Here is a 12,268-nt window from a genome sequence, read left to right as displayed (position 1 = left end):
TACAGCTTTTCTCCCCCTCCCCCCAAAACTGCCACCAACAAAAAACCAGCAGCAGAGGCTCTAGACTTTGCCATGCCTGGCTTCTGGGGGAAATCTGTTTCCCCCCAGGGGAAAGTTTTAGTGTCTTTTATGTCCTTTTTTCTGTCAGCTGAGTCTAGAGAGTTAAATAATAAAATAATAGAAGTTAAGGTATGGATATGTGGTTGAAAGAACTTCTGAAATCCCATGACATAAGTGGCTTATATTTTATGTCTTGAAGTGTAGAAGTCCTGTTCTTCTGAATGTACTGTAGTTAAAGTCTATGCCCATCAGTGTTGTAGGAGCTTAGAATACCGATGAGCCAAAGGTAGAGAAATTAATCAAAATTAAATAATCTTGTGTAAATAAAGACTGCCAAAGTATAATAACTTATGGGAAAATAAAGCAATTTAAAGAATGTATTCTCTCATAGTAGTTCATTTTCAATATATGTTTTATAAGGCCTTATCACCATAATTCTACTCAATTTACTTACCATGTACTAATCATGCTATGTGTACTCCCTCAATTTGATTTTTGTCTTTAGGTTAACGTACAGAAATTTTTCTTTTTAGGATGAAGTAAGAGAAAATATTTCACGTGGAATGGCAATTTTAGGTCCTACGTTTACACTGGATGCACTTGTGGAGTGTCTTGTGATCGGTGTTGGTACTATGTCAGGTGAGCAATAAATTCTAAAGGTCTAAATCTTTCCAGTTAAAAAAGACTATTTGAAAGATGTTGGGATATTGAGAGTTTCAAATAATAGGTGTTACCCACGAGAGTGGAGTGACTTAATCTATTTATTTAGCTATTTATTTACCTTCCTAATTAGCCTATATTACTAGTTTCCTGCAGATATGAATAATATGTACATGTTGAAGAGAAGTTTGAAATACAGATAACATCTTTCCTTGAGCATTATGCAGTAGGAATGGCCTTCCGTGCAGCTGCTTTTATAAAATTAAGACCTTCTATTCCCATCATTCCTGTTAACATCTTAAAAGTAGCTGCTAAACTTTTTTCTTGGGCATTCTTAAAAATGAGTTAGACTTTCAGTACATGCACACCTATTTTATATTCTTGCACAAAATTAGTCTTTCTAAAAATTACTACAGGTGAGGAAAGTTACTCTAGTTCAATTAAAAATAACCAATCTTTTACTGTTTTTTTTTTTTCCCCACCCCATCTTTTGATCTTCATCAGTTTTGTGTGCAGTAGCAGTTGTCTTTCCTTAGAAAGAGGACAGTTAAATGTAATAAGCGAAGGATTTTCATGTGTAAATAACTGATTTCTTTGTAAAATAAATCGAAGTTCCATAGTTAGGACTAAAGTGGTTTTTGTTTGCATGTTTGTTCTTGTCTGTTCGTTTTTATGTGGGGTTTTTTTTAAAACTGTCTTGCCTACCTTAAAGGCATCTTTCAAAGCACCTGCTTTTCAAATTGTTTAAGACCTTTTCAGGGTATTGTGTATTAATAAGCTGTTTTCCTGTTTACATCTAGGAAAAAAACCCTCATTTTGGTGTAGCATATAGTTGGTGGGTTTGGTTTTTTTTTTTCATGATTTATGCTCTTCGCTCTTTTATCTTTAATAAGGCAGTTCTGTAATGCACGTGTGACATGGCTAATTGACTTTTTTCAGATACCAGGCTTGCGAAAGAGTAGGTGGAGTATATACTGTTTCTTATGGCCTGAACACTTAATTGGCCATCTTTCAGAAAGGATTTCAGAACATAATGTTGGCTAATTGTTCTTTACTTAGACAAGTGAGGAGTTTCAAGCTTTGGTGTGAAGCTTTAACATCTTGGTGAACTGTAATTACTTGTATTTATTTAGAATTACACTTTAGAAGTTTTCTATAAATACCATACCATAAATCCATATTGTGCTTAGAATAAGCTAATACACAATGACTAGGGCTTAACATGCTTGTTTGTCATTAATCTAGACAGTTCTCTCTGTAATCTGCAGTGTCAGTTTAATGGTTTCTTTCTTACTTCTGCAACACTTCAAGTATATAGAAAGGCCATTGCATATTCAGATGTAAAAAATGTCTTCTTTTTTTATGTAGGTGTACGACAACTTGAAATTATGTGCTGCTTTGGCTGTATGTCTGTTCTTGCCAACTACTTTGTCTTCATGACCTTCTTTCCAGCTTGTGTGTCCTTGGTGTTAGAGGTAAGACCAACTTCAAGACAACATCAAGGCTAGTATTCTGACCCTGGGCTTCTTGTAGGCTATACATTTCTTCGTGGAGTAATAAGCCAGCACGTTTGTCTTCATTTCAAAATGAACAGAGGGAATGCGCAAAAAGAGTTACAGTGGCTCAGCTGATGACAGTAACTTGTTAATGCCACTGTAAATGAGTCACACTCAACAGTATGAGTTCTGATCTAAAGCAGAGTAAATTGCTGGCTGTCCATCCAGGGTTTTTCATTATTTAAAGTCTAACGTGGGCTAAACAGTATATTGTAGGCTAACTCTTCTGTTGGTAATTGCTTAATGATCGAATGAAAATACAATGTTGAAGCTCACTTTTATTGGTACTTCTAATATGTACTAAATAGGACCTATTTTTAAATTTTGTTGTTTTTGCAGCTTTCTCGAGAGAGTCGTGAAGGGCGCCCTATATGGCAGCTTAGCCATTTTGCTCGTGTTCTGGAAGAAGAAGAAAATAAACCAAATCCTGTAACACAGAGGGTCAAAATGATTATGGTTTGTGGCTCTTTTTCACCTGTGGTTATGCAATCAGTAAGATGTCCTGGTGCGATGAATCAAACGTTTGTTTTCTATAGACTTGTATTCTGCACACCATTAGTCTAGTTTAATAACATCCCCTGTATCTACATCTGAAGTCTTCCTGCGTATACCATTTCTGTGCCAAACGCTCAGGGCTTTTTCATGTGTACTAATTCCCTCCCTCTTAACCCCTACAGTACCCTCAGCTTTCTTTTCTTGTTACTTGAGTAAAAGGAAAGATGTGGTGGGACAGGTTCAAAGCTATCAGTGTCATGATAGGCCAGAAAGGGTGTTGATGAGAGGTGTGGAAAATCAGCCTTTAGCTTTTGACTTTTGAGGCGTGGGGAAAAAAAAAAAAAACCCCAAACAAACAGAAAAGGAAAATGTTTAATCTTAGTAGCTTAGATAACTAGTTAAGAGTTGAAAAATTAATATTTGTTTCGTTGTTTTGTGTTTTTAATACAGTCACTGGGTTTGGTTCTTGTTCATGCCCACAGTCGTTGGATAGCAGAACCAGCTGCTCAAAACAGTACTGTAGAAAATTCAGTGGGATTGGATGAGAATGCACCAAAGAGAATTGAACCTAATGTTTCATTATGGCAGTTCTACCTTTCTCGGTAGGTAACTTCACAGAAGAGAAGTGTGTTTCCTTGATCAGGGTGTATTCTCCAGTGCTGCCAAGCTATGGTCCTAGGGCACAACACTTGTAAACGTGCAGATCTGACCACTGTAGGATTTTGTGGAACCAGAGATGACATTTCATAAGAAATGTTTCAATATTATGCTATTTGTCTAATCTCCTCAAAGTACAATCGAAGTAATCAAGAACATGATCAGAAGCCAGCTGTCCTGTATGCATCAAAACACTATCTTTTCCCACTAGCACTGACACCTTTCAGAGCACGCTGGGAAATAAATTTTCTGACTGCACTGGAGTAATTACTTATGCAGAGCTTCTGACCATTCACACGTAAGTGCCAAAAGTGCAAAAGCCATGTCGCTATTGCTTTGCCTTCAGCTTAAGTGAAGTTAGCAGCATCTGTGGTTCCATATTACTTCTGAAAAATCAGAACTGTCTGTTTTAGAGGTTCCTCCCCCGTCTCAGCAATTCAGCCTTGCATTACAGTAGTCATTATTGGTAGAGGGTGATAATTGAAACTTTCTACTTTATCACTGGGAGATAGGTGTTAAATCAGTTTGATGTAGCTGTTAGATAGTGAATGTTCTACAGTCCTTTCTCTTACTGGGACTGCTTTTTAGCTAAGATATAGTAACTATTTAACAAAATCTGAAATCCTATGTTGTTAATAATACAGAGAATGATTTCTCTACCCTAACCTAGCATACTTAAATGTCCTGGTAGAAAATGTCTTTTGACTGGAATTTCTGTAACTGTATAAATTATGATGAAACTATTACCCTTTCTAAAGCAAAGGGATGTCAGAATGCTGTTACAAACAACAAACTGTATATACCGTGTATTTACTTTTTGATTTGTCTGTTTTAGAATGGCCAGTATGGATATTGAACAAGTAATCACTCTGGGATTAGCCTTTCTCCTTGCTGTCAAATACATTTTCTTTGAGCAAGCAGAGACTGAATCCACTCTCTCACTGAAGAATCCCATAACATCTCCAGTGATGGTCCAGAAAAAGGTCCCTGAGAATTGTTGCAGGAAGCAATCTGGACTTCTGAAAAACAATCAGAAATCTAACACAGTAGAAGAAGCTTTAGTTTCCAAAGATGGAAATGGTAATTTTTAGCATTTTAAAGTCTGAATTAAATTTAAATTCCTGAATATTTGGAACAAATAGTGAAATCTGTGTTAGCGTGTTGTATTTGGAATCAAAACTTAAGAATTTTGTAAACCAATGTTCATTTTAATTGTCTTTTTGCAGCCGAAGTCATAAAACCTGTATTAGCAGAGCCATCAACCAAGGCTACATTTGTAGTTGGCAGTTGCAACCCTGTGGAAACTTCTTCAGTTCTTAATGGAAAAGAGGAAGAAACTGAGTTACCTAAAGAACCACGTTCTATTGAGGAATGTGTTTGTATACTTGGAAATGCAGAGGTATGGAAAAATAACTTGTGGGGTTTTTTAACCTCTACTGCAACATCTGATGTACGGATTCCTACAGTTCATTTTCCAGCTTTTAAATGATCCTATTGATTGTAATGTAATTCTTTGGAAAATTGTATTTTAATAACTTGGGTGGGGGGTCATGACTAAAACAAAACCCTTTCATAGGTCACCTCTCCTCCAGTCAGTCGGGGACGGGGGAGCAGGTTCATCATTCATGACATACCAAGTCACTGAAGCTTCATCATGTATGCGTATACCTGGGTGTCTGAGTAAAAAATTTTTGATCATATCGGGCTTACTATAAAACCTGACATTGGCAGTTGGTTCCTTTAGGTGTACTCTGAAGTGTCAAAGTAAAGTTGTTACCCTTTTTCATTTGGAAACGTTTAAAAGGATTTTCACCAAGACAATCTGTACTTTCTCTCCCCACCGTTTACATTTCCAGAAAGGAGCGAAATTCCTTACTGATGCTGAGGTTATCAGCTTAGTTAATGCTAAGCATATTCCTGCATACAAACTGGAAACCCTGATGGAAACTCAGGAGCGAGGTGTGTCCATTCGCAGACAGATGCTATCTAAGAAACTCCCTGAACCTTCATCTTTGCAATATCTTCCTTATAGGAATTATAATTACTCTTTGGTAAGTAAAAGGCAGACAAGCAAAACTCACTGCAAAACCATTTTCCAAATACATGAAGTACATGCTCAAAGTGATGTATGTGAATTAACAATGACCTTGGTCAAAACTGATGTAGAAGGAAGAAAAAAAAAGGCAAACGTAAGGCACTACCTTTTATTGCTCTCGATGTTTTTAAACCTAGAGAGGTGAGTAAGTTTTGTAGCTTACCCAAAAAATATTTCTTACCAAAGTATGCAGCTGCCTTATCTCAGAAATGCAGAATCCTACTAATACTGATCCTGAGTTCAGCTGAATGATACTACTACCTTGAGCTCAAGTTAAAATGGAATTTTATTTAAAGTTCATTTAACAGCATTAGGGTTTTTTTAATAGTGTTTAAGACTTAATAAGATTCAGTATGTCTGCCAAATACTAGATTGAACAGTATTGGCTGTTGATAGCTGTAACTATTAACCTTTTGAGGTGGGAATTGGTTGCTTTATGGGTAGGGTTGTGGGTTTTTTGCTAAGATACTTTGTTGTAGTCACAGGCATAGTATGTAACGTGCAGTACCATACCACTGCAGTGTAACCTTAATGATACCTTTTGTATTATTTTGGTAAGGTTATGGGAGCTTGCTGTGAAAACGTGATTGGATATATGCCTATTCCTGTAGGCGTAGCAGGACCACTATTTTTGGATAACAAAGAGTTTCAGGTGCCAATGGCAACAACAGAAGGATGTCTTGTAGCAAGCACAAACAGAGGATGTAGAGCAATATGTGTAAGTATTGTTTGACTAGCTTGAAAAACTTTCTATATTATAAAATATATTTGGGGTGATATAAGGTGTGTTTTTGACTTCCTAAAAAATAAAATTCACTTTCAGTAATCTTACTTTGTTTCTCTTCTGCTTTAATTTTTAGCTTGGTGGAGGAGCAAATAGCCGTATTCTGGCAGATGGGATGACTCGAGGACCTGTTGTAAGGCTGCCCACTGCTTGCCAGGCTGCAGAAGTGAAAGTTTGGCTTGAAAGCCCTGAAGGCTTTAAAATAATGAAGGAAGCTTTTGACAGCACAAGTAGGTTAGTACAATGGCCATTCCAGCTTTATTTCCTGACGTAAGACTTCTGTGGATGTTAGAAAGTTCCTAATTGTTTTTTTTTTGGCATACTATAATACATGAAGTTACATCTTCATTTTGGCTATCCCATGTAGTGTGAATCTAAGAGAACAAAAGTCACTCTGGCTATATAGCAATGCTAGTAATAAACATTTTCCAATACAAATACATTTGCGTTGTGTAATACTTAGTACATTATTTATTTTGCCTAAGCATTTAAAAATAAACATAAAAACTTATTTGGATTTTTAGTAGTTACTATGCAAAAAGTAATTAAAAGTTTGGAATCTAGCCTTTCAGATGATATTACTAATGTTAATAATTTAATTTGTGAGGTTCCAGAGAATACAGGATAAACTAATGCTGGAATCGAAATGCTAAAAAATGTAAAACAGTATTAAGTCTATTTCAAGCCCTAGAGTTTTTTTCTAAGACCTATGATTACCTGCTTTCTTTAGGAAGATTCAGAGAGAGATTTCCTTATCAGTTTTGTTTCTTACCAACCTTACAAGTGTCAGACAAGGACATAAGTGTATTTCAGCCAGAATAAACACATGCTGCTGTTTAAATGCAGTATTTCCTGGTCTTTGACTTGCGGAACTTGCTCTGTTGTAGGAGATAGCATGGGTTTTGCCTTGCTGTAAAACTGACATAAGAATTTCCAAAGGCCTCATTTTTAGTTTATGCCTGGTAGTCAGATGTTTTAAGGAATACAAATGAATTAAATTTATGTTAACACTTCAGGCTATTCTATTTCATGAAGTCCAGGGATATAAAACATAAAAGGCAGTGAACACTTTTACAGTGAACATTTTTAAAGTATTTACTCGAGAAAACTATGTGCATGTAGCTGAAGGTTTTTTCCTGCACTGAGGGAGGAGGAACACAGTGTAGTTAACAGCGCTGTCTGCAATGATTTACTGTCATTTTGCTACTTAAAACTAATTTAATCTTTTCCCTTGAGGATGTAAGTAATAGTTAAATTTTCTTGCAGGTTTGCCCGCCTACAAAAACTTCTCATCAGTTTGGCTGGTCGTAACCTTTATATCCGTTTTCAGTCTGGAACAGGGGATGCAATGGGAATGAATATGATTTCAAAAGTAAGGACCAGTCCCCTTAAGTCTTTTTAATAAACGTGTATTTCTTTTAAAAATAAACAAATTGTAGCCTACCAATCTCTGACTACGTGGCATGTGAAGACAGAAGATAAGACACAGTGCTGTTCACAGCGCTATAAAATAATAAAAGTGTTTGACAAGTGTAAACAAGAATAGGATGAGAATGGTGAAAGAAAAAAGTAACTTTGTATTTTAATTTTTTTTATTATTTAAAGAAAGTATTCTTGATAATATGGAAGTTAAGCTGGTTGTTCTGTTTCTTTGGGCCAAAGATTTTATCCAGCAGTAATTAATCTGTTACTGTGCTTATCACTTCCGTGTAAATAAAGGATTAGGAATTTGGTGAATGGCAGCAGAGGGGTGTTCTCTAGTTTTGTTTGGTTGGTTTTGTTTTTATGCAAATACGTGGAAGAACCTGAGACATGATGCATGAATTGGGGGGATGCCTTGTGCTGTTTGAGATTTATATAGAATAGGCAATCAGTATTAAATTTAAGTCTATCAGAACCATTACATAAATGGTCTGGTCAGAGACAGGTACTAAATATAGCAGACCTTTTGTCTGATTTCCTAGTGTAGAGCAGCTCTTTCCGCTACATCCAAAATGAATTCATTTCATGCCTGTAGTGTTTGACTTGGTTCATGTTGTATCTTCGTTATGGTAAGCATATGCCCATTCACCTAGAATGTATCCAGAGCGTCCGTACGTACTGGGAAGAACCAATTATTCCCCATATAATTCCCAAAGTGGTTAGAAAAAAGATAGTAATAATCGGGGTTTTTTCTTCCTGTTTCAGGTTCCTTCCTGAAATTATGTTATTTTCTTCAGGTGTAACTGATAATCTGATTAGACTTAATATAATCTTGCTGTTCCATTGTCCCTGAGTAGCTTGTTTTGCAACCATAATGATATACTAGCCTTTTATCTGTTTCTCTTCTAACAGGGTACTGAAAAAGCACTGGCAAGGTTGAATGAAGAGTTTCCTGATCTCCAGGTTATAGCTATTAGTGGTAACTATTGCACAGACAAAAAACCTGCTGCTATAAACTGGATAGAAGGAAGAGGGAAGTCTGTTGTCTGCGAAGCAGTCATTCCAGCCAAGGTTGTTAGAGAAGTAAGTGTCCGCTTTCTTTTACTCATTTATAAGAATGCGTACGTTTTACAAAACTGGTAGCTATCTTACATCATAAATATCAACTATAACTTGTTTTCCAGGTAAGATAATTCCTACATGTATTTTCAGATACTGCTGTAGGATAAGCCATTTTTCCTGAGACAGTAGACATTTTTTCCTTTCATTGTCTCTTCTGACATAACATACATATATTTAATGATGCATATCTAGTTGAAGGCATTAGGTTTTTCACTTTTACCATTGAAAATTTATGCCACAGTTTGACAGATTTTTACACGTGGGGTTTTGCCTGTCATTAAACCCAGTCATTCTGATTATTTCACTCATCTGTTGTCTCTTGCACAAACCTGGCATTCTCTTCAAAGTTTATATGCCTCCTACTACAATGGAAACAGATAATCAAGTGCTTCACTTATTTCCAAAGCTACCTTAGCGTTTTGCATGATGAAGGGTAACCTTTATAACCAGTGCCAGTCCTAGCCCCTGGCAAACTTGTCCTACATCTTAAGAGCTATCTTAGTTTCTCTTCCACCTGAGCTCAGAAGACTGGCTATGTGTCTCAGACCAAATCCGTTGCCTGTTACCTGGTCGCCAGCACTGGCCATGAGAGACAGTATCCAGGGAGGCATTTACTACACCATACTCAACATAGTCTTCCATCAACTTGTTCAAGATTTTCTGAGTTGGTGCTTTGTTTGTTCCTTTGTTTTCCTCCAGTAAGTTATCCAGTCCCTTTTGTGAAATTGTGTAAACTTTTAGCACTAGTATTGCGGGCAGAATTCCACAGTGCAGTTACACCTTCTGTGAGAACTACCTCCTCCTTGTTGTTGATTCCATTTGATGATGCCCTGGTTTTGTACTGGAAGAGATAATTAAGACTTCTATCTTCATTCTACTGCTCAAGATTTTATAGCTCTAACACCACCCTTCCACCTTCCCAGCTATTCTCATTTTCAGACTGAAAAGTGCTAGTTTCTCTATGAGGAATGAGTAAAAAGGCTATTCTCGTGTGTCTGTAAACATCCTTATCTCTAGATCTTTTTCAGTTCTAAAATATCTAAAATTCGGGGTACAGACTTGGACACACTATTCAAAGTGTGTGTGCAGACTGGATTTATACATTGACATAATTTATGCCTTTCGGGTTTGCTTCCTAGTAGTTTCCTAATTTTCAGATTGTTTGCATTTTTACAGCTGATTCAGTGACAATATCTATTTAACTTGAGATTTCATTCCAGAGTAGTAATGGGGAGCCAATCCTTTGGTAATGGGCATGGATAGTTTTTAGGTAAATTTGGGATGTTTTTCCTCAACCCTCAGCCGTGTATATCACTACATTTACTTACATTCAACTCTAATACATAAACTTTGTATTTTTGTCAGTGTTGTAGACTTTGTGCAGACATCTGTCCTCAGTTGCTATTCCTGCCACACTGGAATATCTTAAGTTTTGCTCACAGCTCTTTTTTTTTTTTTTTTTTTTTTGTTCTCTTTGATCATTTTTATACTAAATTCAGTGTAAATCTCTTATCTGAAGGTTTCAGAATACAGTCAGTATGGAATAAATGTGCACCTTAATTTGATATTACTGTGCACAATGTTTATTTACCAATGTAACACAGTGGTTTGTGTTTGAACTCTTCAGTTTAGCTCCGTGTTCTTACGCAGAGCAAAACTGGGGAGGGTTTAGCATCTGGAGCAACTTGTGAGGAACGTTGCTATCACGTCAAGGTGATTTAATGGGATACTTCTGCCAAGTTGATGTTGTTTGTTTCATTCGGAAGATAACTGAAAATCTGAAACGGAGAAGATCGCTGGTGAGCTTTTCTTAAAGGCCTGTGCAAGTCCAAACCCTTTGCACTGACCTTTCCATTTCTACTTAGACAACGCAGCCTGCATTTGAAAGGGCTCCTTTTGAACAAAAATAAAAGTAGGTATCTAGGACAATGATTGAGTCAAATTCCATATGGAAGCAAACAAGGGGTGAGGGCTTATTAACCATAAACAGAGTATTTCTACTCCTGCCTAAGGAATGGTGTAGTAAAAGTGTATCATTTTGCCTAGGTGTTGAAGACAACTACAGAAGATATCGTTGAAGTCAATATAAACAAAAATTTGGTGGGTTCTGCGATGGCTGGTAGCATAGGTGGCTACAATGCACATGCAGCAAACATTGTGACAGCTATCTACATTGCCTGTGGTCAGGTAGGTTTGTTTTACACCAATTCAGATTTTCTTTACTTCAGTAATTCTTAACCAAACACTTAGTTGAGTGTTTTGGTTTTGTTTTGTTTTTCCTTCCTGATCTGAAGGATGCTGCACAGAATGTGGGCAGCTCTAATTGCATCACTTTGATGGAGCGAACTGGTTCCACCAACGAAGACCTGTACATCAGCTGCACAATGCCTTCTATAGAAATAGGAACTGTTGGCGGAGGCACCAACTTGCTCCCACAGCAGGCCTGTTTGCAGGTACAAATCAGAAAGTTTAAGGCAACTTAGCCTCTTGAATCAAAGCTCACTTTCATGTTGTGTATATTGTGTCCAGGTAATACGTTGTGGGAGTGGGGCCTCTTGAAACTTGGTGGATTTGACATGAAAATTTTAGAATTATCTACTGAATTGTTTTCATGTATCTAGTTTCTCAAGCTTAAGATGTTTAATATGAAAGAGGCTTAAAGCTAGTTGATTGGATATAATTTGGAAAGACTTTAATACTAAATTTAGCATAAATTTACTTAGATTTTATGGCATAATATCGCATATTTTTCTCTCCAGATGTTAGGGGTTCAGGGTGCAAGCCAAGATAACCCTGGTGAAAATGCCCGTCAGCTTGCTAAAATTGTTTGTGCTACAGTGATGGCAGGGGAATTATCACTAATGGCAGCTCTTGCAGCTGGGCATTTAGTCAAAAGCCACATGATCCACAACAGGTAAGAAATGGAAAAATTCTTGTCTTTCTCTGCTGTTTTGCCCTTTTTCCAAGTACACAGATTCAATAATAATTACGTGAATAATTCCAACATATAATAGCAGTGTAACATTTTAACTATCTAATGTAGTTACCTTACTGTTTTTCTTAGGTCAAAAATAAATCTACAAGATCTTCAAGGAACTTGCACTAAGAAGGCAGCTTGAATACTAAAACAGCTTTGAAATGAGGAATTGTTCTAGCAACTGACCAGGTGCACAAGGAAGAAAAAAACCTGTGACGTTTAGAATGAAAATCACCTTCAACTCAATGATGTCTGTGTAAGATAACTGAGAGATCAATGGACTTGTGTGAGACTACTTACACCTTTGACCTTCTTCAGTGGTTAGAGATGACTTCATGAAGGAAGTCCTGCCAGATGTCTTGAACATGGCTTTGGAATTCTTAACTCTTAAACATCATTTTCTAAAGGGTCAGTCTTACGTTTTTACAGGTTGAGATTAT

The 12,268-nt window shown here is 36.7% G+C and overlaps 1 protein-coding gene across 2 annotated transcripts in view; it reads left to right on the top strand.

Annotated features, from left to right (window-relative positions):
* Window positions 1-12,066, top strand: part of HMGCR (3-hydroxy-3-methylglutaryl-CoA reductase) — a 17,714-nt gene extending 5,648 nt beyond the window's left edge. The window contains exons 6-20 of one of the 2 annotated variants that reach the window (XM_009585518.1): window positions 594-699; window positions 2,089-2,195; window positions 2,616-2,732; window positions 3,222-3,373; window positions 4,264-4,508; window positions 4,655-4,827; window positions 5,285-5,479; window positions 6,083-6,241; window positions 6,384-6,541; window positions 7,574-7,679; window positions 8,642-8,812; window positions 10,898-11,038; window positions 11,146-11,304; window positions 11,611-11,765; window positions 11,916-12,066. In XM_009585518.1, the coding sequence (XP_009583813.1) occupies window positions 594-699; window positions 2,089-2,195; window positions 2,616-2,732; window positions 3,222-3,373; window positions 4,264-4,508; window positions 4,655-4,827; window positions 5,285-5,479; window positions 6,083-6,241; window positions 6,384-6,541; window positions 7,574-7,679; window positions 8,642-8,812; window positions 10,898-11,038; window positions 11,146-11,304; window positions 11,611-11,765; window positions 11,916-11,970 (2,199 nt within the window). In that variant the 3' untranslated portion in view covers window positions 11,971-12,066. The remainder of the gene's footprint in view (window positions 1-593; window positions 700-2,088; window positions 2,196-2,615; window positions 2,733-3,221; window positions 3,374-4,263; window positions 4,509-4,654; window positions 4,828-5,284; window positions 5,480-6,082; window positions 6,242-6,383; window positions 6,542-7,573; window positions 7,680-8,641; window positions 8,813-10,897; window positions 11,039-11,145; window positions 11,305-11,610; window positions 11,766-11,915) is intronic. The other variant, XM_009585519.1, reaches the window with a different exon arrangement.
* Window positions 12,067-12,268: the final 202 nt, after the last annotated feature.

Source organism: Fulmarus glacialis, unplaced genomic scaffold (assembly GCF_000690835.1).
Source record: "Fulmarus glacialis isolate BGI_N327 unplaced genomic scaffold, ASM69083v1 scaffold15849, whole genome shotgun sequence".
NCBI lineage: Eukaryota > Metazoa > Chordata > Aves > Procellariiformes > Procellariidae > Fulmarus > Fulmarus glacialis.
This window is presented reverse-complemented; position numbering and strand designations above follow the sequence as displayed.